The 26,626-nt window shown below is 43.7% G+C and overlaps 1 protein-coding gene across 1 annotated transcript; it reads right to left on the reverse strand.

Annotated features, from left to right (window-relative positions):
- Positions 1 to 12,109: 12,109 nt before the first annotated feature.
- Positions 12,110 to 24,838, reverse strand: eogt (EGF domain-specific O-linked N-acetylglucosamine (GlcNAc) transferase; the record flags this gene model as incomplete). The annotated part of the gene is made up of 15 exons (XM_079218763.1): positions 12,110 to 12,279; positions 12,546 to 12,648; positions 13,165 to 13,284; positions 13,463 to 13,524; positions 13,860 to 13,928; positions 17,617 to 17,703; positions 18,489 to 18,560; positions 19,080 to 19,172; positions 20,055 to 20,158; positions 21,353 to 21,459; positions 23,316 to 23,420; positions 23,490 to 23,584; positions 23,815 to 23,923; positions 24,220 to 24,320; positions 24,635 to 24,838. The coding sequence occupies 15 exons, from the start codon at positions 24,836 to 24,838 to the stop codon at positions 12,133 to 12,135; spliced, it is 1,578 nt and encodes a 525-aa protein (XP_079074889.1). The 3' UTR covers positions 12,110 to 12,132.
- Between the last annotated feature and the right edge of the window lie 1,788 nt (positions 24,839 to 26,626).

A 26,626-nucleotide genomic window follows, 5' to 3' on the forward strand; every position in this document is an offset into this window, starting at 1 on the left:
TTAGCTCGCTAACACAACAAGTCTGCGGCCACAGCCCAGTCCCTGGTTTCCTCTTTACAAGTTAGTCGTTTAAGTCCCAGACAGCCGGCATTGAGCGGCATAGATCAGAGCAACCCTCCTCAGAGCCGCTGACAGACAGAGTCATGGCCTGCGCTGTAAATCCGGCGCACTCTAATAAAGCAATAAAAGGCCATTAAAAGTCAGTGTCCCTCAGCACTGGAAGATGGATGGAAAGGTGGAAAGTAAAGGAGACACTTTTAGATGGCTGAACACACCCACACACACTTTGGCAGGTTTTCTTCCCTTCTCCGTTCAGACAAACGGAGTATCTGCAATATTGATGCCTTCCTCTTGCTGTTACTCCTCTGTTATCCTTGCTGGCTGCAGCTCGCTTGCGTGATAAAAAAAGAAGAAAAAAAAGAAAAGAAGAAGAAAAGTAAACACTGTGATTTAGAAAAGTGAAGTGCAATCTCTATGTACTGTTCTGTTCACTCAGTAAGCTCTGTGTTTACACCACGATCTGCCTTCCTCCCTGCGAGGTCGACTGCAACGTTTCCCTCGACAAGGATTTCACATTTTATTCACACTATCATGCACAAACGCAAATGTGAAGTTGCCCCTCACACCCTTTACCAAAGAAGCAATACTATACTTTCTTTTTAGGTATGGGATTGTAATTATTTACTGGCACAATAATGGAAAATTTTGCATTTGCGTTATCGAAATGTTCTTAACAGGAAGGACCATTTTCCAGTAATGGGAAACTAACTCTTTTGTGCTTCTTTCCCGTCTTCCTTCATTTTGCCTCTGGACATTCTTTCACTACGAGACTGTTGTTCCCACCAGTTCTCTCACTGTCACTAAGTTTTTCTTCCCTTCCCAACCTGTGCAGATAGAAAGGAAGACAGGTATAGAGGAGAGAAGCACAGCTTAGCCAAGTAATATAACATGGTTTTACACACCCAGCAATTGCTCCTCGCTCCTGTTTGTACAAAGAATAAGAAAAAGATAAGAACAAAGTGTGTGTGTCTTTGCGGCAGTGTATTCCCAACCCCAACTGGACACTTCTTCTGTGGCTGCTGGTATCGGAGGGCGGCCCGGAGCCAAACAAAAGCCGAACGGGGCCCTGACAGCGAGTCTCCCGAGTGCAGCGGCCACTCATTGTGCTTTGTGCCCAAATTATGATTAATGGGAAATAAACAGCGTTGATGTGAAGCCTGCTTTGATTTTCTATGAGCCCCGGCAGGGCTGTAGTTGTAGCTGCTCCTCTGGCCAAGAGAACAGCGGCGGACAAACACTCAGCTCTCGGCCTCACGCCACTTTCACACAACAGCTTTAAATTAATGGACACACAGACAAAGAAGCTGCTTTCACAACCTCTCCTCCTCGACGATGCGCAAACTCTTGCGCATCGTCTCCGCACATCCGTAGACGCACATAAACTCACAAACCTACATCTTGATGATATCAGTCCCCTCTGCTGCTAATGACCAGCTTGCGCGTAATTATATTAATTACCGTACGTGCCACGGCTGTCAATTGGCCGGCCAAAGAAAAGGGAGCGCTTGGTAGAAGTAGAAAGGAGAAAAGGAGCGAAAAAAAGGGGAAGGAACAAAGCGACAGACGAAAGGAGTTGGAGAGTGGTCAGAGTGGCAAACGGCAGAGAAGGAGGGAGGAAAGGAGGGCGAGAGAGGTCGGGAAAATAGAGTGCAAAGAGAGCGGGGAGAGAGAGAGGAAGCCTGATCAATTGTTCATTTTACAAAGTCACTGAGACGTGTCAGCAGTGTCAATAAGTGAATTAATTTGTCTGTGGATCTCCGGAGCATGACACCATATCACTCTGCTCCCCCGAGACAAGCAGGGCCTCTCTCTGTCACACACACACACACACACACACAAACAATTCCATAAAAGGATCATACACGGATATCAGGAACAGCTGACACAAACACATTTTCATACAAATGTTACCGTGCTTGTAGATGCATATTCTCACTCATCATTTGGAAGAGTATTGCAGTGACCGACATTAATTCCCTGAAGACTTACCGACCCTTATTCACAACCAAGGCATGCCTAAAACCTAAATAACCCAATAGAAGAAAAAAAGTCTTAACCCAAACATCTGGATTTTCCTTGTGGGGACCAGTGTTTTCACAGTCTCCATAACATGACTATATGAAGAGATGTTCATCCCCCACACTGTGATTAATACAAGAACATATAAGCATGTAGGCATCTAATTCACCTTCAACTTCATGAATTAAAACCCAATTGAAATATATTACTTGATAGCAATACAAACACACACACACACACACACACACACACACACACACATACACACACATACACATACATACACACACACACACACACACACACACATACACACACATACACATACATACACACACAAAATAGTAATTCATCCTCATCCGAGCAGCCATCCCCAAGGGAGGCTATTGTCCGCTGGTGACTGACATCAGTCAGCCACCAAGAGGGACCCTCGACCACTGCCTGCTGTTTTCATTACAGAGCCATCACCTCCGCACACGCGCACACACACACACACACACACACACACACACACACACACACACACACACACACATAAACTGTGTGCACTGACATACACAATGACACACACTCACTCACTCCTCTGACAGATTTCCCCTCAGTCCCCACTACCCATTCAATCCAACTCAGCTAACACCAACATTAAGCCCTGACTTCCTCTATTTCCCTCTCTGTTGTTTTTTATCTCCCCCCCCCCCCCCCCCCCCCACACACACACACACACACACACACACACACACACACACACACACACACTCTTTCATGGCCCACAGGTTTGAACCCTCCCCCTCCTCATGAGGCGCAGTGTTGTTTGAGGGCTGCTGTGATGACCGCCCCAGGCCCCTCCACCACAGCACCGCTCTCTCTACGACTTCACAGTGGACCCACGCTGCAGAGCATGCTGGGAGCTTTTCATAATCCCACAAACACACTAACACTGTCGCTCACGGTTACCAGCGCATCTGCCAGCTGCTAGAGGGGGAGTGAACAGGAACCCGCTATCTCGGAGAGACGCACACAGAATGACACACACAAACACACACACACACACACACACACACACGTGTGGAAGCAGCAGATTGCATCCAAGGTGATAGATAGAGCACTGTGGGAAGGAACTGTGCCTGTTCAATTACAATCATTACTATCACTTTGGGAGATTTGTCATGGTCAAAGTGAGTTGAAGCTGTGGAGGAATCACCTTGAGCCCCGTGAAGTGGAGTCATTTTCGGTTTTCACAAGAGCCACGACATCCTCAAAACTCTCTCCCGGCTTGAAAATGACTAATATTTAACATAAATTTGCGAACAGATTTCTAAAAAAATAATCCCTCAACGGTACATGACTGATTCTTTAAAAGCACTCGGCACATAAAGAACAATAATCCAGGAACCCGCAAACTGTCTTTGAACATTTAAGTGTGGGGCTCGCTGTGCCTTTCCCTGTCGTCTCCGGGCAGGACAGGAGGAAGCCATGTGGCATCCCGGGCTGTCAGTCAAAGCGGGACCTGTTAGATGGAATTAGAGAGGGTCTGGACGGTGTGATGGCGCCTCACAGGAGATCGAGGCCTCGCTGTCACTGATTGACTGACTGACAGAGGGGGAGAACGGAAGACAAGGAACACACACACAGCTGTGGAGCTGGAGCATGAGACCTCCACTGCTCTAACAAAATGATTGCTGAGTGAAAGTAAAGGCCAAAGTCATCACCACACCTTTGCTTAAAGGACACGTTAGAACGTTTTTAGGATTGGATCAACTGCTGGTAAATGTGTATTGATATGTGCAGCGATGTGGGTAAACTATGACCTTATATGTAGTGACTCAAATGCGCTCGTATTTTTTTGCTGCATGATGCCTGTCTGTGCTGCGGTAGTGGTGATTATGAAAATAGGATGATGGCAATTCTATGAACGATATTGATATATAGGTGTTATTGTTTTGAGATGCTATTTATATTTGGCCAATAGTAATGTTTTCATCAAGACATGAGCGTAATCTTGTCGCGGATTCCGTAGATTTGTCTCTTTAAAGAATTGGGAATATATTTAGTGGGACATTTTACAGCTGAACAAAATTCTGCTTGTACACTCAACGGTAATGACACTGTTTCTAAATGGCCTTAAACATAGTTTAGCATTTCTGCACTGCAGGTTGTCACATATTGGCTGATGTGCAACAATACCATTGTAGCTGAAGAGGTGGAAAGTGATTTATTATATTTGTGGAGGCCTACACTTGGTGTACCACCACACACTGTTACAAGGTCTCACATGTTAGAACTTTAACCTTCATCTTTTTTTTTACCATGGGTCGTGACCTCTATCCAACTGTGGTTTTGTGGTCGAGACAGGGAACAGAGACACGCCACACTCACAATCAATTGATCTAATATCCCTCGTTTCCCCAGTCATGGATCTCCTTTTTGAGAAGAGACATCATACCCTGGGTGTATTTTCTCTGAACCTGATTTCTCGAAGATAAGGAAGACGTTATTGTCCACTGCTTCTGCTGAAGCCGGTTCACGTTCTCTGACTCAATGCACCCAGAGATGAAAAGCTGTCCAGGACACTGTCATTTACAAATGGGAGGCCTTTCTCCATCTTTCTGCCCATGACATGAAAGAAGGCCTCTCCTCTCTCCTCCTCTCAGTCGGGAAGTATCCATTCATCACAGTCAATCTGTTAATGCCAGTGTGTGTGTGGAGGTGATCTCCAATCTGTCGCGCTGCTGTCACCTCACCAGTACATGCCTGATCCCCGTTTATTCATCGAGCAAATCATCCAGAATGGCTTTCACACACACACACACACACACACACACACACACACACACACACACACCATCATCATCATCATCATCATCTCACAGTGTTTTCTCTTCCTCACACATGAAGAAGCACACAGATTCACAAGATCCCTCTGTACAGAGTTCCTTTACACACACACACACAAACGCTATCTCCTTTCTTCGCCTCATCTCTTACAAATATTTTTTCTGCCTCTCCAGCTCATTTATCTCGCCTCCCTTGCTCTCACGTCTCCTCGCTGCCGTCCATCGCCTCTCAGCTTGGCCGTGTCCTCATGCACAATCACAAATGCACACAATCCATTCCCCCTCATTCCCAGCCAGTCATCCTGAACAGCCCTCTGTGGGTAAGTAGATAGGAGGCTGTTGAGACATGTAGAGCCGAACGGCCCTCAGAGGATACCGGCTGGCCCACTGCTGGGAGCGACCATGGGGGGGGGGGGTTTAGTTGAGAGTAATTTCTGGGCATGTGTTTTGCACTGCAAAAAGTGTAGTGGGAGCGTGGTTGGGTGTGAGGAGATGGAAAAGGGTGACAAAGACAGAAGTAGTCATCCACTGCGGACAGGAAAAGCGGCACAGCCAGACGTCAGAGTGCCACTTTCAAACAGGTGTGTGTGTGGGGGGGGTCTCTGTGAGCCTGGGTGTGTATGTGTGTGGCTGGGTGACAGGGGGTCAGGTTGGAGAGAGTAATCTCCCCAGGATTAAGAGTGCTGCTCCTGTGTTAATGTGACTGTCAATGAGAATTAAGTCCCTGGACCGATCCTCTCCACCCGGCTCTCCTCTCCCTCTCTCACCTCTCCTGTCCGCCCTGTCACACTAATGACGCCACTCTCTGTGGAGTGCTAGTGCGGCGTGCTAAAAACAATGGGGAAATAATTACACTCTTTCAGTACAGTACAAATTGCAGAGCTGAGCCGCAGGACAAGGAGAGATATAAGCAAGGGAGAGGGATGGGGGGGAATGAGGGGATGGGAGAGGGAGAGGGAGGGGTTGAGACAAGGATGACTAACAATTACAACACGATAGGGGTTGGGTCTCATTACTGCGCCCATTAACATGCACCAAGTCATTTTCCCCCACCACTTTGTGTGTGTGCGCATGTGAAAAGAGAGAGAGAGAGAGAGAGAGAGAGAGAGAGAGAGAGAGAGAGAGAGAGAGAGAGAGAGAGAGAGAGAGAGAGAGAGAGAGTGTGTGTGTGCCCAGTAGTGTGTGCCCATTAGGTTCTGCAACACACCTCTCTGCCTCCGTGCGCAATCTGCCCAGAGAGCCCGGCGGCACCTCATTTCTCCCCCATATGTCTGAGTTCCGCGCGCGCTCCTCTCCTCTCTCCATTCCCAGTCGATCACGATCCATGCAAAAGCGATTAGAAAGGCGCGTGAAAAGAGCCCGGTCAGCAGATCAGCCTCGCAGATCACTCAATAGGTACTAAGCAGAGCCGAGCTTCGACCGATCGCTTATTTAACCTCACAGCGGTAAAAACACTGCATCAATCTCACCTCAATCTCCCTTGCGCTAACCGACAGCACGCGCGAGACACGGTCAGCGGGAATTGACGGACGTTTGAATCGGCACATCATGTGGTACATTTTTACGCATGACAATCACGCGCCGTGGGACCGCGGTCAATTGGAGATCGTTGATGAAGGTTTTTATTGGAAATCCTGATACTTTTCTTTAAGAAATCGTTCCTCAGCAAACATGTTTGCTGCGCTCTGAGCCAAGAACATCAAAGTTGCTTTCAGCTCGCAATTTAGTGAGTCAGACAATCACCAACCCTTTATCTCCATGCTGCTCATGGAACTAAAATGTTCCACATATCTACAGACAAAGTCTCCCTCTGACCCCATCCTCGTTTCATTAGCCTATTGACCGTGCGCCATGAAAAGGCACAGGGAATTCAAATGTGAATCTATACTCATTTAATTTAAATAAAAAACACCACCTTACCCAAATCTATAAACTCGATGGCATGATCACAGAGAATTGTAAAGGATCCAGGTGAGAGAGTATAGAGCGCTTTGTCACTTTCTGCTTCAACTCCACTGGTTTTGTTTTCCACTAAACGGGGCAATCCTTTTGAGCCTCCTGTCCAGTTCCGGGAGCCCGCGCACAAACACACCGAAGCAGGGGGTGAGGAGGGCTACTGCAACGCCAGAGTACCAGCCCTCCGGAGCCGGGTGAGAAAACAGAGCTCGCGCAATAGCGATGTGCTCCAATGTGCCATGACGGTGCCGCGTCCCATCTCAAAACCACACTGAGGAGAAAGTCATCAAAAGTGCGTAATTCCCCCAAAGAGACACCGGGCTGTCTCTTGCGGCCACTCCACACAAGTTCATCCCCCTTGCGCGCGACTGTCACACGGAGGCGTTGAAGTCGCCGGAGAGCCACTGATGGGAGCAATGGTATAGTGATGCAAGAGTGATAGTTGCGCTCCCGTCGCTCCTCCCGAGCAGGGATCGATTGGACATGAGAAATGCGATGCGAGCGCGTCTTCCCCATTCAGAACACGTGCAACAGCGCCCGCCCAGTTCACCAGCTCCCAAGTACACCCCCTTTTCCTCACTGATGTCATGTAGTTTACAAGTAGCACGGACCGATGAGGGGTGGGCCGTGGGGGTCATCTTAACAAGTCGTGTTTTGTCATTGTGGAATACTTGACATGTCCGTTTTTAGTTTTTTCTTTATAGTTTTTGTAATATATTGTATGGTTTGTATCATCTTAAAACGTATAGCAGGTTCAACAGATCGGGGGAAACAAGATTGCAGGGGGAGTATTTTGGATGCACAACTGGCCATGCACCGTTTAACATTGTCATACATTTTACAAGATATATTATCTTCCGAAGTGAATATATTTTTTGGTCGGAGTTTGCTTAATTGTGAAAGTGTTGACACTTCACCACTCCATTACTTGTGTATCACTTGTGTGTGTTGAGTTGAGGAGGGGTCTGGTGACTGACAGCTGCTCGATGTGCGCGAGTCGATGACCCCTGCTCATCACATAATAGTCCACCTCGCCTCCACACTTCGATCATGTTACAGATGGTGTCTGGATATCAATACTTGCGTCTGTACTTGGCTAATACGCGCGGACGGTGTAAATCTACTACCCCCCCTCCCCATCCACACACACACACACACACACACACACACACACACACACACACACACACACACACACACACACACACACACACACACACACACACACACACCGCCATGTTAAACAGAATTTAATCACCGCCGCCTCTCCGTTACGCACCAGGAGACAGCCTATCAATTATTCCATCCCCAGAATATTCTGGTGTGTTGATGGCGATTGATTGCTTTGCGCTGTATTTGCAGTCGTTAAGACTTAGAGGAGGTCGATGTCTGCTAACGACCCAAGGTGAGGAGTATCCAATACGTTCAGATGTCTTCCTTGTTTTCTTGTTGCCAGCAATGCTGGGCCATACTGCGAGGACTGTGAAGGTATTTGTTTGTTGGGATTTGTTTAAAGATGCGCAACTTTAAGTTATCGAAGCAAGACACATGAAATGTAACGAATTTCAAGACTGAAACATGGAGCACTGGCATTGATCTTACAGTATCTTGTCTGGCACTGTGCTTCCCTTATGACCATTTGCTATGATTAGTGAGTTCACCAGGACTGAGGTACAAGCAGCCTTCTAGTCGCCGGATTCAGGTACAAAAAAAACATTAAACTGAAGTAAAGATCCTAGTTTCAGCACCATGGACAGGGCCAGACGCGTTGCATATAAATAAATCCAGGGCGTTGGACAGCTCCAGACTGTCTTGTCGCCGCGCTTTCCTTTTTAGCTTACTCTGCTGTCAAGTAGCTAATCCGACAAAATAAACAAAAGCAGATGAACTGTGTCGAGTGAGCGTGAAGGGGGGGGGACACCAGAAACTTGCTAAAGCATAATATATTTGTTTGCAGAGGCAGGTGGTTGTGTCTACTGAACCCGCATGTCACAGTGGGATCTGAGGCCTTTTATCTTAAAGTGAGGCAGCTAATGGATACAACAGCCCAGAGCACTTATCTCATCTATCCATTCTCAGAGGGGCCAGGTAGTATCAGAGGAAACCACATCATGTGACGTAAACACGGACTTGAAAGTGCGAGGTTGAGCGGGGTGAAATCTAATTTACGTATACTTCCCGTCACAGTTGTGAAGTGTTACAGAGCCATCGGTTTACTTAACATGTTTCACAGCACATATCCATTTCAGCGCAAGTCAAAGGTTGCAGCCTCATCCCCTATATGTTGTGGCAAGGGTAAAAGTAGGCCGAAGTCTTCTTGGCGTGTCATGTATCAGAGGAGCAGGGTTATAGGATCTCCTCTGGGATTGTTCCTCCCAATAACCATCACCAAGGGGGAAAAAAAGAAAACACTAAGGAAATATCTGCTCACAAAATGAGCCATATTTCTTCCTCCTATATCGATATTCCTACATTTATCCCTCAGAGAGATGCAGTTTTCCTGGTTTGGTGACACCTGGAAAAGTGGGCACGGTAAAATGACCGGGTTGTGATTGATTCGTCTTCAGCGGTGACAAATGTTTGTCTTTTGAGATCAATTTAAATTGTTCTAATGATCACTTTGTAAAACGCAAAGATAAATTATCTTTGGGCAATAATACAAATAAATGGAGCCAAGAAACGCTGGCGTGGACGGAGCAGTAAGCTCAGAATATAACTGCAGATGTCAGACAAACTAAAATAGGGCAACAACAGTTAGCAGCTATGAGACGTCTCAATGAAACCGAACAACAACAACAAATCCTATTCTAAAGTGTGAATCACGGCTGAGACGTGATAATGACTTTACTCACAGCTTCCACCTCGGTGATTAAACCTCGGCCCTTTCTTGCAATCAGCTCTGCTGTCCCAACGCGTCGGCAGCCCACTTTTCTCTGCACAGGGTCTACATTAAGGGCGACAGAGATAAGCAACTCAACATTTCTGGAGGACAACACGCGATTACCCACGGCGAAACTAAACGAGGCCACCCCAGACACGGCCGTGGTGGAACTCTGGGAGGTAAACTTCCAGCGGCCCGAAGCCACGCACGTGGGGCCCATTGTGGTCCTTGGACACCACCAAGTAATTCCACCTGCGTACGTGGCTATAAGGTTATACTGTGGTTATACTGGTTATACTGTGTTGGTTATGCGCACAGCGACCGCACACAGAGGAGAGGATTTTGCTCTGAAGACTCTGTGTTTTCCTCAGGCTTCGCACTTGAAATCGAAAGGTGGGTGAGGTGATCCGATGCGTTTATTGCATCTTCTCTTCCACTCAAGTGCTCCATTTTTGGGTACAGGCAGGCTTTGCGCTGTAAAACAGGAGTTGGTCATCGATTCAGGAGCTGCCATGAAGGTTAATGAGAACAGACAGACATCTTGGTTCCTCTGCTTTTGATTGCCGTCCCCCCTGCATGAAGATTCTTCATTTCTTTACGAGGTCACTGGCAGTAACCTGAGCAGGGCCATAAATAGTGCTCACCCCAGACAGGCCCGGTGTCTGTCAATACCCCGAAATTTCAGACACAACATCCGCAAAAAAGCAGACAGGAGCACGCCTGCTGAGATCAAACATGTGAAATTGGAGCAAACACTTAAACAAACAGTGACTTCTTCATACCCAATGGATCTATTCTGGAATACATTGTTCTCACCCTCTACACTGTTTGGAACAAGTCTGCCAGGGACTATCACACTGCGCAGGGTGCCGATTTGGTCTCATGTGTGATGTTATACTGCCCCCGTGTGGCTCAGACGCGTCACTGTTCACTTAGTAGTTTTTGAGGTCATCCAGATTTATTACAGTGACAGTAAAAACTGGACTAGTGCCCTTTTGCAAAGAGCCATCTCCCTCCTCACACCTGAACTCACTAAAATAATGAAACCCACAGCAGAGAGCAGTCTGGTGTCAGCAAGAACCGGCCTTCAGTTTTTCCCCTCCAAGGTCAGCCTTCAAAGGATGATTGATTAAATTAAGATGAATTAAATTTCTGATGCCAAATACGGCCAGCAAAGACAGGAAGACATGCTTCAGCATTTTTAAGAATCATTTATTTCATAATATTACACAGCTTTTGAATATGAAATCGCCCACGAGTCAAGCAAAGCCCCGACCAAAAAGTTCTGACTGAGTTCAACTCGGTTTCATTGATAAATAAAACATCACGCTCACGGAGTGGCCAGGTAACACGAACATTATCTGATCGCTCAAACATACTCCTGTGCATTGATTGCCTCAGACTGCATGCAAATTGTGCTCATTCCATTTTAGTTGAATTTACCTTTAAATAAAAAACAACATTAAAGAATTTAGAAAAGGTAATGTCACCAGCAGCACCCTCATCATTTGACCATATTGACAATGCATCAAGCCAACAAACATACACAGGTTTAAATAAGGAATAATAAAGAAGAAGACCATGTCAACTGTTAAGAAAGACACAAGAATAAAAGGTAGATTTTAAAAGTCTCCCAGATATTTCTGATATTTCGCTGACATGACATTTTTCATCATGAATGGAGTGTTGAATTTTACTGACAAATACTTGGATGTTTGTTTTCACAGTGCTTACTACCAATGTGTTGTACAAACACTAATACTGATATAAAAGAAATCCCTCTTGGCAGTATAGGAGTGTCTCAGTTACCGTCTGTCTATCCCTTTTAGAGATATTTCGATGAGCAAAACTTAAATTTATATGTCAAACTAAATGCAAAAAACGGAATGCGGTAACCCAGCACGTGAATACTGCACATCATATCAGAATGAAGTACGCTGGATGTGCTCAGAGACTCTGGTAGGATTGTCAACAGCACTGAGGAGGCTGGCATCAAGGTGACACTGATGAAATGTGACAAGATGTCGCGTGTGAAGGGACGCCATAACAGCTGCTCATTAGCTAACTTTGTCGGCGTGGAATGAAGTAGACGCAGCAGCGGTAATGAAGAAACATAGGACACATCTTATCGCTCTCCAGATGCCACGACTGCACACGCCTCGCCTTTAACTGATTTGACACTAATAAGAGCTGGTGGAGGCTATTCAACCCTGAGGCGTCCGCCATATTACTCATCCAGACCTATCAAAGCAGCGGACAGGAAGTGACAAATACTCTCCCAGAATCACTGATGGAGGAGGCAACCTTTTTTTTTTTACATATTTAAAATGACTTAAAAGTTCTTCAGTGTCCGGATGTCTGTGTCCCACACTCACAGAGGCTCTAGAGTTCATCATGAAGGGTAGGACGCTGCCATTTGGGATGGTGCGTGACGTAATCAGCTGCCTCCAGCACAAGGCGCATGAACTCCCCCACATCAAATGAGTAGTTGGTAAACTTCGGATGGTCCCCGAGGGTTGGATGGTGACCCTGAGGGGATAGAGAAACATGTGTACATTAAATGCACATATAAAAGCCTTCAAATGTGTGTTTGTGTTGTTATGGTGTCCTTGCAATTAGGTGACAAGGGATATACCACACGTGAGAAAGGAAGTCTGTGTGTTGTTTTACATCGCTCCAATTGCCCATAATGAAATGAGTGCGTGATAGTGTAAGTGTGTGATATGTGAGATACATTGAGAAGGCTCACACTGAGGTGCTTGAGAGCTAATGACTGGTACGGGAGTTTCCCCTACCTTGTCTTGTGGGTGTACTTTGTCCATTTTCTGCCAAGTCACGTATCGAATGCCTCGTAGCCGAGCCAAATCTCGATAGCAGCTCTCATCCTGACAATTATATCTGGGAGGGACAGATGCACACACTTCATCTTTTGCTCTCCTCGGTCTGCCTCACTTTCACTCTTTCGTGCTCAATCTTTCTCTCTCTCTCTCTCTCTCTCTCTCTCTCTCTCTCTCTCTCTCTCTCTCCCTCTGTATGCACACTGTGGTTCTCGCACTGTGTCACTCACCAAAAGTGCACACAAAATACTTCCACCCATGCTCTCTCTCTCTCTCTCTCTCTCTCTCTCTCTCTCTCTCTCTCTCTCTCTCTCTCTCTCTCTCTCTCTCTCTCTCTCTCTCTCTCTCTTTCTCTCTCTCTCACACAAACACACACACTCCAAAAAGCTATTCTACCCAGGGTAGCCAGGTGTGATGAATGCCTGGTTAATTAGACAGCATTTCAAAGTCATACACCAAGTGTCTGAGGGCTACTTTGGGCGCAGCACGCTGCCATCGCTCTCCCTGCTCCCCTCTCTGCCGCTTACTGTCTTTCACTCAAACACACACTCACAGGCAGACAAAAAATGTCACTCACAGCTCAAAGATTACAGCCCAGTCTGGGAGGAAGAGGAGGTGCGTGAGACCCGCCCCGTGCATCCCGATAAAGATGTCAGAGTTGCTGGTGATCCTCAACTGGACCAGGAATGGAACATCCCTGAAAGACAGTCGGGGAGTCACACATCAATCATCTTTGTTGTGTAAAGACCGTTGCTATTACAAAAACTAAAAAGCTTAACATTGACATATTCATGTACAGCACTGTTACATTGCTGACCAATGCTAAGGAGCACTGAATACCACTGTAGTACTGTGACAAGCACTCTATAACTCACTTGTATTTGTAGTCCACCACGTTGACCTCCAGTAAAGGCACAGTCTTGAGGGCATTTACCAGCTGTAACAACAACAGAGGGACGTGTTCTCTGATCAATGAGAGAGCAAACAAATATAGGCAGAGACCATATAAATCACAAGCCTTTTTTACTCGTACTGTTTATAGCAAATACAATTTTAAATAGGCACTTAACAGATGTGGGCAGTAAATCAATGGTGGAAAGGAGGGTCTGAAGGCGTGAGAGAGTTGTGCAGCGAGAAGAAAGAGAAGGAGACAAAGAGAGAGAAAGCGAAAGACAGAGCAGGGAGAAAAAGGAGAACAGGATGGAGGGGAAAAGAGCAAGTGCAAAAAAGTTACGAGACAGAAAGGTGGAGGCAGGGTGGTGCTTCACTCACCTCCACTTGGTTTAATATCCGTCTGTATTCTGTGCTGCGTGCCAGCAGGGTGACGCGAACACGCCCCTCCTGAAAACAGCAATGTGCCCAATAATCAATCAGCCAAGGACAGAAAAGATAGGCGGCTGGCAAAAGCCTCTATTTAAAATGTGCCTTTTGTCCAGCACAGAGGAGACGACACGTCAGATACAATCCCACTACAAAGTATTTTTCAAAGTGGAACCAAAGGTTTTCTTTTCTGCTGTGCTCTTATTAGTTTATACAGCGTGTAGATGTAATATATTCTTCTACTGCCACCTTGTGCTCTGCAAGAGAATGAGACAACATGTATAACATATGGGAATAAACAATAATGATCATAACTTCATTATCTTCAAATCAAAGTTATGACACCAACAGCTTGACTTGCAACCTATTAAAACTGCTGTACACATAAAGCAGCCAAACTATGACACCTCACTTTAGGCAGTGGACATATATGTATTCAACACAGACCCCATTTATTCTCTTCTATTTAAATATGATTAAAAGTACTGAAAAATATGCCATTCTAAGAAAGTGAGCAAGTTATGACAAGGGGGCGATGGGAGGAGAGGGGCGGTGGAGGCGGATGCATGGGACACAATAGAGGAGAGCAGCAGTGTGAGTCTCTGGCGGTGCCATTAATCTGGGGATGAAAGGAGGAGGGTCAGGGCAGAGAGGACCTCTCATTCAGTCGCAGCCCTGCTATCGCCAGCAGCCCCGTGTCTCGCAGAAATGCCTTTTAGCATATTTCCAGTGAAGGCCTATGAATACCCAATGAGCTGCTCTACAGGAAGGAAGAAGTTATTGGGTCTCGCTGGTCATAAGGACACATTCAAGTGCTTCAAACCTGGGATCATAAAGCACCTGTGAAAAGTGTCGAAGAGTTATAGATGTAGGATGAATGAGGAGGTGGCTGCGGCAGTATTCAAGTGCGCACATCCATCTTTCAGAAACTAGAAGGCTACAGTCAGTGAGGAGCTCTTTCCCTGTTTATCGTAGTAATGAAATCACCTCCAGTGAAGTCTGATTGCAGTGCGTGGTAGTGACTTGGGGTCAACATAAAATAAATAACATAAATGTTTTTAAGAATCTGATCTTTGCTTAAAAACTGTCAGCAAAGATACAAATATTCTGAGATCATAGAGGGGTTGGAGCATTACAATAGTATAATGTGTTATTTCTGTTGAAACATACCAAAGCAGCAGGGATTGGACACTGATTTTAGACCATTCAAAACCTTTCACTAGGCCTGATGGCCCAGGATGGCTTTTTGTATATATTCACTGCTCAGTTACTGAAAATGTAATTTACAAATTACTACTAAGGTGTAAAATGTCTTAACAGCTCACCTCAACTGATTATCTATTCACCATTTTCTGTCATTCTCGAAAAGGGAAAAGGGAAAAGGGAATACTCTTCCTCGGACCTAAACCTTACCCTCTCGTGTGTGTTAGACCACTCCATATCTTGTCAACTGCATCACAATGTATTTCGATTTAGGAGAAATATTGTTACTTTCACAAAGTAGGAAACAGAGGTGCAAGAAAGACGAGATAAAAGTTGGTTATATTCAACAGTGACAGAAAGTCGGTGGTGGAAGGAATCAAACATTTTTTGTTAAACACTGAGCCGTTATTTGAACTTGCTAAAGACTTGTAACTTGAGATCTATCACAGCAAACAACTTACAACGTTGCCTAACAAAGTTCTGTTCTTAGCCAGTTGCTCCTTTCACTCGTGCTATTTTGGTCCAGGTGTAAAAGGACACCAAATCAGCAAACAGTCTGCTGATCTAGTGCTTTGGTTTTGGTGCTTTTACTGATCACGTTGGGTGTAATGTGACAAGGAATTTATCAAGATGGACAAAAAGGAAGTGTTCCCTGACCGGGAATCGAACCCGGGCCGCGGCGGTGAGAGCGCCGAATCCTGACCACTAGACCACCAGGGACCTGAAAAGCTATGGTAATCTAACTGTGCCATTATTAGATTAGATTAGGATGGAGGGGAATTAGATTTGATTTTTAATAAAAGGACATAAAAATAACAGGAAAATCGCATTTCAAATTTTCATTTGGATAATGGCAAGATTCGCCCAACCTGTCTTTGAAAAATCTGTGAGGTCAGTTGTTCCTCAAAGCCAGTAGAAGAACATAACATTCACTTTGCTGAAAAAGACACTATTAGCAATACTAACAGATTTCTGTCCATATGAGCCGTGTCTCTGGGGATAACTTTAAATTAACAGCAGTCTGGTTGCAGATTAGGGCTCATCTATGCTCTGTTTGGGTTTGTTCTTATCTGACTGATTGATGGCTGACACACAGAAATGTTGTTACTTTCACTGTAAGCATTGCCCTTACTATTGTTTTGTGACTTACAAACAGAACAATGATTATGCTGAATGCTTTATTTCAAGGTGAATGTAATCCATCAAAATGGACACTCGCACTACCAAAAGTCATACGATTGCAAGAGAACCTTAAGTGTAAGACTGCCTACTATATATAAAATGTTTAGAAAGGTTAGAAATTAGCATTCTAAAAACCAACAGTGGAAAGTGTCCTCGGACCCGGGCGGTGAGAGGGACAAATCCTGACCACTAGACCATCAACTTTTCGTTCTATTCACAGTGGGTCTGTTCATGTGTCTGTGGCAGGGAGTAGCTTGTGTTCTGGTGAGCACTGAGAGATTTGCAGGTGGGCTGACATGCATTTATTTAGTCTTTTCGGCATGAAGACTTTATTTATCCACGGCACCCAGGTCACGGCGGGGAAAGCCCCAAATCTGTAACACTAGACCACAAAGGGAACTGAGTTACTAAAACAACAAGCCTTCTGTGTGAAACAACATCAAATATGGTCCTTCATGGATAAACACGTGAACTAGAACCCGACTAATGGTTTTACATGTTAAAGCTAATTGACCAGAAAGTGCACACACTTTATGTTACTGCACACAATGTCCCAGTCCTGTGATTTCTTCCCTTCCAGGCATCCAGTGGTTTCCACAAAAACAGCCGGCTGTGACAATCAACTTGGAGAGACTTGAAGCTTTAGATCACAGTCTTGATTTCTTTGTCTGCGATGAGACGGAGTGAACAGCCCTGTGCTCCCTCCACAGCACTCGGTATCACCAGCCTTTTTATTTTCAGTGAAGAGCTGTTCACCATTCACCATGGCCGTGGATGTAACATCGTCAAATGAATATCACTCTGCCTTTTAGATTGTTTAACAGCATGTTAAATAAAGTTCAGTCGTTAGTTTTTTGTTGGTTGCTAAGTAAAATTCTGACCTGTAATAAACTAAACCAGGATAAATGGTGAAGATTAGCTGAGATGTGGGTGGGTGACCCGTTTATTAGTTAATCAAACAGGTTATCCTGCCCAAGTGTGTGGGGCTGAATATGTTGCTGTACTGTTTACGATTGCAACTAACGAAAGAGCTCCCTGGTGGTCTAGTGGCTAGGATTCGGCGCTCTCACCGCCGCGGCCCGGGTTCGATTCCCGGTCAGGGAAAGCCTCCTGTATGAAAGCTGCTTGACCATGAAAACTAATAAGCTTGATTTAACAACAGTCTGTGTACCACAATCTGAATTGATTGCGGTGGAATCTTCCCTCGGATCATATTTGTTACTACCTATATTATTGTGTTGGATTATAAATGTGTTCATGAAACTGGGTCCATCCCATGTATGCAAACAAGAAAAAACTGATTCCTAGAAGATGTTTTCCCTACCTTTGGCCCGTCTCGCGGGATATTCAGTCGATGAAGGACGTGCTGGGAGAACGCCCGAAACATCCCTTCACTGTAGCAGTCTGAGATCTGCCATCAACACACCACAGAAAGTGTCAAATTCACTCACATATGCAATTTATTTTTCATCCATCCCTTCAATTCAAAATAATGTATTTAAATTATGACTTTGGTTGTATATAGTCGTGCAAAAGTCAAAGAAAATTGACTCTGGTTTGAAATGAATTGAATCAGGCTACACTGCTGAATTTCACCGGGTTGAGATGAAAAACATGTAACACGCTGAGGCTCTGACAATTGTACACATATTTCTAACCCCCCTGGGATTGATATTTTATGAGCCTATGCATATCTCAAGTCCGAGACTCCTTCACATACACTGCTGCACTGCAGTTGTAAATGTGAGCGCATGAATGTAAACATGCCATGTGCTGCTGCAGTGGCAATCAAAAGCAGCAGCTTGAGGCTGAGCTATCAATATTTCACACCCCAAGGCTGGAACCACAGGACAACACATATTTACATGGTATCATCTTTATAGCAATCTCCTTGGAATTCTCATTTAAATAGCGTAAGCACTTGCTGAGCTTTTGAATGCATCACATAAATATTTGACCTGGACTGGAATGTTTGCGATTAAACCGGATATCATTGTGCATTTGGGAAAGACCAATAAATGAATTCTAGAAAGTCACAAAACGTGAGATAAAAACCTATAAATGGAAACACAAACAAGGCAATATTGAATGGGACAATTTGTTGAAAGCAAATACATGTAAAGTACATCTGGTTAGTGGCAACACACACACACACACACACACACACACACACCAATACACAAAAGGAAAACTTACAAGAGGCGTGTTGTAAAAAAGGCCATATCTCATTCTTGGGAGGAGGGAGAAGAAGGCATCTTTAAAACACACCTGTGGACAGGAGTGGACACTGAGCATACGACATGGCACAAAATCTGTTTGTGTATATGTCACACAAACATAAAAAACAACTAAAATATTGAAATGATGATGGGGGTGAACATGGACAATCAGGCAATATACAATATACAAAGCATTGTTGTTACCTGGTTTGATGGCACATCATGTTTGTTGGATTTTATATGGATGGTAATTGACTGTCTGAAGGAGGTTCTTATCAGTTCAGCCATGGTTGGTCATACTAACTTCACAGTGTCTTACATGTATATTTCATCAAGACCCTTGTTGCTGCTTGTGGATACACAAAACACAATATTTCCTGTATGCCAGAGGATTCTTCCTGTAAACAACCAACCTAGTCCCACTGGTCCGTGGCAACACTCTCAAGGCTATAATTAGCTTTCAAAGACGAAGACTACCAACCCATTATACTTGAGTAAGTGATGAGTTCAAGACTTTTATAAAAAAAAGAAGCATACAATGACCACACAGAAGTGACCATTCACCTACTCTTTTCGAGTCGTAGGTCTTCAAGTGGATGATGTCATCTTCGGAGAAGGCCCTCCATGTTTCACCGAACAGATCACCATAACCGTAAAAACTCTGGGAAAAGACATAAAAAAGAAAGAAACAAATGTTAATCAAATTAATGTTACATCTGAAATGAAAAACAAACCCATAAAATTAGAATCAACTACAGCCTTAAGCGGTGCCAGGGTCTGTCATCTGTTTTTTAAACTCTGCTGGTTGTGTTTCTCTGAAGCTGTGGTTTTATACAAAATCTGTTATCACACTATTATCTGACAGCCTGCCACTGTTTGGATGAAAGTGTTCGGTTTGTACTGAAAGGTCACTGCTTTCCTTCTCCCTGTCAGCTTTCTCTCGTTCCATGTTCCTCTTTCCCTCTGTGCACAGTTCGGGGAACAATGGACCGGATGAAGCGGTCTGTAAAGCATTCTGTTATTCAAACTGGTTTTTCCCCCTGATGTCTACATCGGGCACTGACTTATTTAACAAAAACTGTGACTGAAGTACACTGCAGACAAAATAACCGCTGGGTTATAGAACTCAAATACAATCTCACTTTTTCAGACCCTTTCTTTTCTGTTCTGTCTTGGACACAAAACTCTTTCAATTTGTATGACTCTGTGTTTTCATGTTACTTTGAACAAAAACATCAGAGAGGGTGTTTTACAGAGGGAGGAAAATATACGCCTGCATCTGACAAAATAATCTTAATAAAATTAGCCTATGCATCAGCATTTCGAGGTCTTGAGTTGTATCGCTGTGACCCAAGAACAGATCCAATGTGTGACTCTTCGTGTATTTCTTATGTTGCTAAAAGAAGGCGTCACTAATTCACTAGAAGCAGCAGGAAAAATGTAAAATCCTCCCTTGTATTTTGACAACGTACAGTATGTGCTGGTTTACCTTAAATAGAAACAACTAATTAAGAAATATCTAGGTTAGACATCGGGTACTCACCGTGTCCCACATGATGATGTTGATATCTGAGCTGAAGGAGTTGTTTATGTGCTGGGAAATGTAGAGGTTGACAAAGTCACAGAAATGGTGGTACATGTTCACCCCTGTTAGGAAAACACATAAGTATTATTTTAAGTATCAGTTTGTTTTTAGCCTTGCATCTAAAAGAAGAAAAATACTCAATCTCTCAATCCATTACTGTGATATTCCAACAAAGTTTTTAGAAAGGTGGAAACCTTGCTCTCCCATATTGTACATAAGAGCATGTGTATTGTTCTTTTTCCCGAAGATACAACTAGAGTAAAGGTTTTAGCTACTTGTTTAGGCTTCAGGACTGTAAATTAAAGGGGGGCGTATCAGTACTTGTGCACATTTATTTGGGTATCTGGAGTGCCTTCCAATCAATAAACTGTGAAATAAGACAAACCGGACAGTTTTTTGTTGGCTGCCTACATCAGAAAACATGTGATTCAACAAGCCATTCAGATTTTACTCACCTGCAGGCACATGAGAATATACCGCCACCCATCTGAGTATCTCAACACACGGCTTGGGGTGCAACGGATCACGAAACTCATGGTTCGGATCATATCCCGAATCGGCATCACGGATCACAGATTGGATCGGCACAAAATAACTAATACCAACTGCCAATCATTGATGATCCATATTGGCAGATAAGGATCCTTTTGGTTACTTTGTTTTGTTATAGCAGCTGGTCTACAACGCTCCAGATTTTTCTTTTCGCCACCATTCCAAAAATCATTTCAAACTGAAGTCGGTGTAAGTCATCAAAAACTGTAAATGCTATCCTTCTACTTTGTTAAGTAATTTATAGTGGATTTAATGATGGTCAAAATTCAAATGATCGGGAAATTAACGTTTTTTATTGATAAAAGGTAATAGTTCATCTCTAATATCTATTTATTGTCAGGGATCAGCGAATAGAAAGCATAAATGTGGATTGCCTGATGGCATATTTTTACTGAATATCGGCCAATAACGATTATCAATCAAACGTTATTTGTAATAGTTAAACTGTGTAATTAATCCGCGGTTTACATGCGTGGCGAACTGTGAGGGGGAGATCCAGACGGATTATACCACAAACTTTAAGATGCACCATATGTTAAAGTACGGGTAAATACAAGTGTATTCAGACAGACAGGATGAGAACAATACGTTAAAAAAAAATGGATCAAGTAAACATGTTCCAGTAGAAACCCAAAAATACAAGAATGAACCTGAAAATTAGCATGATATGTGACCTTTAAGTCATGTAAATGTGTATTACCTACCAGCATCCAGTTTCATGAAAACAGAGGGCTTTTCAATGACAACATCACAGTGTCCATCCTGTATGGGATGAAAGTCCAGCTCGGTGTATGTCTGCAGCTCAGCATACCTAAAAAAAAAGAACTTGTTTAAAGGTTAAAGCCTGGTCCAGCATACTGCAAAATCAATCGATTCATAAGTTCGGACACAGCATGCAGTATGTACTGTATGCTGCATACGGCCTTCATCCGTAATATTTAGAAGACAGTTTGGAAGACTGCCAATTGCTTAAAACCACAGACTGCATATAAGAAGTGGACGTAGTCACCGTGACCCGTTGGTTTGTGGACTGCCGTTATGAAGCCCGACATATGGGCTATATTCCATGTATGATGCATACAAGTCTTTTTTCTGTGTATTACCATCTGATGTTATTCTGTGTTTTGATTATTTTCAATGTGTTTGACCTGCCATTGAATTACATCATAAGAGATTATGAACTGCTATATTACGTTCACATTAAGAGCAGCTGGAAAACATTTAACGAGCCAGCCAGGAGTCGAACCTAGAATCTTCTGATCCGTAGTCAGACGCGTTATCCATTGCGCCACTGGCCCGTATGACACCCTCCATGCCGGACAGAAAAGAGAAGAATGGAGCTGACCCCACCCCCACATTCCTGACTGTCCCCATGTCCCCCTAAGGACTGCTTCATCCAGCTTCTTCAATGCATTCACTTAAGTCTCTAAGGCAGTGGAATGGGGGAGGCTACTACTCCTGCTGGGATCACACCAGATGCTTTGTGTCTTTAACTGATTTAACAGCTGTTTATCTACACTGTCCTCCCCGAGCGGTAGCTGGAGCTGGCCTGACTCAAAGTGCACACATACTATAACTACTAATTCCCCAGGCAGGACATTAACTGCCTCTAAGCTGTACAGAAGAGTAACACCTAAAGAGTCCTGTTCAGCAAAATGCTGGCAATACAGTGCACAGAGCACCAGCTAGTGGCAGTCTGTGTTACTACATTAAAAAAATCCCATACTGCCGCGTGTCACACATGCTATTCGATCCACAAAGGCATTTCCCTAGGGGTCTAGTTCTTAGGATTTGACGCTCTCACCACTGTTGCCCCGGTAAGGTTCCCAATCAGGGAACATGATGTTGGCCTTTTTTAGTAACTACAAGTCAAAAGTACATTCCTTTTGACTGTCTGATCAAACCGGTATTCAGTTGAAGAAGACGGTGCAGGAAGAGGAAGAGGATGGAATGATCTCCAGTAAAAACCACGGAAAACCTCTCTGGCTAAAGCCAACTTTATGGATGCTGTGTCCAAAGCATTCATGGCAGACGAAAAATGAATACAGAAATGAATAAACACAGAAAGAAATAAACAAATTAATAGGAAATACATTTGGAAATTAATTTGTAAATACATTAATAAATGCATAAAAACATAAATAAAATTGGATCATTAAACAGGACATAAATAAAAAAATGTTTTTCCTACATTTTTATACTACAAAATGTATTTATTTATGTATTTCTGTGTCTTTACCTTAATGAGGTAGGAGACCCTAACCTCTGTCTAAAGCAGAATCGGTCAATCAGACGAGCCAGACAGACGTGAACTATACCTGGTGAATGTGTGCGATGCTCCGGTCAATAGACATCATTCATTTCTATAACTGATTATAGCATATTCATGTCAATAAAGGGTGTAACGAGTGGACAATTATGTCTGATTGAGGGACATTTTTGCTGTTATTTTATGCATATTTATTTTTTCTCCGAGGGACACCGACATTAATGAATAGGTGAAGTCAAATGCTTAAATTAATTTAAGATATAATATAGATGAGGGAACATGCTTTTAGCCTCTTTTAGTGACTATAAACCTGTTTCTTTCTATTTCCAAGAGCTCATACCAACTTCACTGGATTAAGCTCAGTAACTGAGTGTGTGAATGTGTATGTCCTGCCTCACCAAGATTGCAAGGGGCTCTTGTGCTCTCCCTCGGCAGCAAGTGACCGCCTGTTCAGTCTGCAACAACCACCAATCTCACCCGTCTGAATGAAGTCCTCTTTGTATCTGCAACATAAACCAGGATAAGTCAGTGTCTGTTTCATGTTTTTTTCATGTACTTTCAAATATACTGACCTCTCATGACCTCTGCGCGGCTTTCGGAGGTCCAGGTAAAGGTTAGTTGCCTTACAGAAGCGAGTGTGGCTACTACATCTCAATGATGAGTCCCCCTAGAAAAATATTAGGAGTAAAAGATATTTAGTATTCAAGTGATATTAACTCTGGACCTTAGAGATTGTGAAAGCATTCTCTGTACTATACTTCCTCGACATTCTGCTTTTAAACAGCTAATTATGTTCAAGTCTATTGTCTGTGGATTCTTTTGAACACAGTGTCTGCCTGTTGTTTCTTCCTGTGGACTCGGTAGGCCCGTGGGAACTAAGGAAATGAGCAGACTTACAGGCTTGCTGGCCTTGCAGAGTGTTTTGAGCTCAGAGAGGCGTTCCTTGACGTAGCCAAAGTCCGCCTGCTTCCAGAAAAGCTCCTGGGCTGCCTCCAGAGAACGGGCCCTGACAGATCAGAGATTTAGGCAGATCAGCAAAGCCAAAAAACATAATGGTTCATCAATAATGCAAGCTATGAATAATTACACTTTTACTTTGGAAAAACAATGGCGACTGTGGTTCAGTAAATTCAATACATATGAATAAAAGATTACTATTATTTGTTAAACTTAAGATTACTGAACACCTGACACATCCTGACTGACTGCAAGAAAAATGTGGAAAGTAAATTATGTAACATGCATTATCTGAAAAGGACAAAGTAAGAACATAAAGTGCGGATATTATGCTAGGAACAGTACCATCCAGAGTCAGCTTTAGTACAGACTGGATAGCTGAAGCGTTTCCCTGGATCACAGTTCTTCTCGTAGCCCCAACAGGCAGGCAGATCCTGCAGTGCATCCTGTTGTAAAAACAAGGGTATGAAGTGTGAATACATACATGTGTGTGCATATGTAGGTATCTTAAACATGCATTTCTATAATACCGTTCTTACTACAATTGTAATTGCGACTGTAAAGAGTAAAGCCCACTCATCCAGTGCCTCAGTTTGGTTAAAACTAAATAGTAAGTTTCATGTTATGAGTCACGATCTAAATCTTAAGGCACTTGGCAGTCATAGAGCTTTTTTAGATATTTTTCTCACAGAACAGCAACACTACTCTACACTGAGAAAATATTTGAACAGTGAAAAAGTTGACAGAGTGCATATCTTACTTTAAAAGGACAGAGTGGGTCCAGGCGACATTGCTTGGCGATCCTCTTGTTGTTGTAGAGGAAGTAGGGTACGTGCTCTGGCGGCAGGGAGATTCTGCTGTGGTTGAGCGGCGGTGCTGGTGGTTCGCGGTTAATGTTCTCAGCCTTCTCGATGGTGGCCAAAGTGAAAGAAGAAATGATTCCCAGCGCTACCAAGAGCAGCATAGTCAGAATTACACAGACATGTGAAATAGCTGCTGCTCCTCTTCACAGCACTCTGAGGAGTAAAAAAAAAAGAATTAAAAAAAAAAGAAGGAGGCGAGACACAGACTCAGACGTGCACTCTGTAATCCTGGTTGAAATCTCAACACCAGTTTACAAGCATGCAGCCACAAGCAAGTGTGTGGGAACGTAGCTGCAGGGGATCTGAGCGCAAATGAGGAAAAGGTCCTGTTGCAGGATGTGTTACTGACCTTTTTCCGACTGTTGTCTGAGCAATCATGATTGAGACTGAAGGAACAAATGAAAACTGCTGGCTGGTAACAATGTGACCTGTGCAGTTCCAGGTGGCCAATAAAGTATGATTAAGTATCCATGACCCATGCAATGGACGTATCCAGTCTGCATGAGCTCACACAGCCCAGGGCCAGTTACATTATTCAATATTACAGTGACTACTGTTACTGCAGTTGCCACACTGTATGTGCGTTATAACAATGGCTCCCACACCTGTGCACACCTAAAAGGAGCTGAGGACTGGCGTTGCTGTATATAACTGTAAAACATGTATCACTATAACACTGTCTAAACAGTGGGGTTTGCCAACAAGTAGTTATTTTAATTACACATGTTTTCAAGGAGTTACTTGTCATTCTTAACGTACTTACATATAAGTTAAGTAACGGGATGTCTGTGAGATAACTTACCTCAGGAGTAAAAGCACGAGGCTGCCTCCTTATTTCAGGTTTAACATGTCGTGTTGAGTTCTTTAATATCCCTTGTCGAACTAGTTATATATATATATATATATATATATATATATATATATATATATATATATATATATATATATATATATATATAAAAGTTTATTTCCTCCCATTTTTTGTTGTCGTTCGTCGTCTCTTAGAGATGCAAACATGCTGCTATCAAACTTTAAGCTAGCGTCAATTAACGTCCGTCAACTCGTCTTTAATAAGATGACGTCAACGTTGCGACCCGTCAGCGCGAGCCGGAGACTTGATGGCCACGTGAGATAACAGTTAGTTACATCCCAAGACGCGCGGGGATAATAACGCATTACTTACTATTTCTTTCTTTCTCAGGGGGAAACGTATGCTCATACTTTATTGGAGGCTAATGTCTGAAATGTGTACGTGGCGGCTAACATGCCACGGCAGCGTTAGTTCTTGACAAAGCCAAGACCCCTGCCCGTTGATTCAAGCTGTGTTACCGATGTGGGGGCTGCGAAAGAACGGAGCAGGGGTTAAAATATGTAACGTTTCCTCGGTTTAAAGACACGTGACGGGCACGTATCTCACGACCAGTGGTCCTCTGAATGTGGTTCGCTTCAGTTGCGAGTGAAAGGAGGTTTACCTGAACGCATCGCCTGCAATTCTCCAGACTGAAGCGAGGATGTTGCCGGTGGTCGCCATAACACCGGAAACCTGATGGCGGGCTGTAATACGTAGCGACGGACGCAGGGTGGCGCTGTGTACGACACTTTGTCCTGAGAGTGCTCTTCAACCTAACAGCTAAAAGAACTCTCCAAACTATCTTTTAAGGACTAATTTAAATGATATCTAAACCCAGATGAATCGTCTATTATTAAGGTGGATAAAAGGCTGAACTCGGAAATTGGAAAACAAACTCTTTAAAAGGGTAACCGCTATTATTACAGTTTGACAAACCTTTGTTCAAAGTTACATTATTGTATCGAAATATAAATGATTAAATGTTCTCCCTCACAAAAAGTACATCAACAAAAAGTACATCAATCAATATATACTTGTC

This window comes from Taurulus bubalis, assembly GCF_910589615.1.
Source record: "Taurulus bubalis genome assembly, chromosome: 5".
Lineage (NCBI taxonomy): Eukaryota > Metazoa > Chordata > Actinopteri > Perciformes > Cottidae > Taurulus > Taurulus bubalis.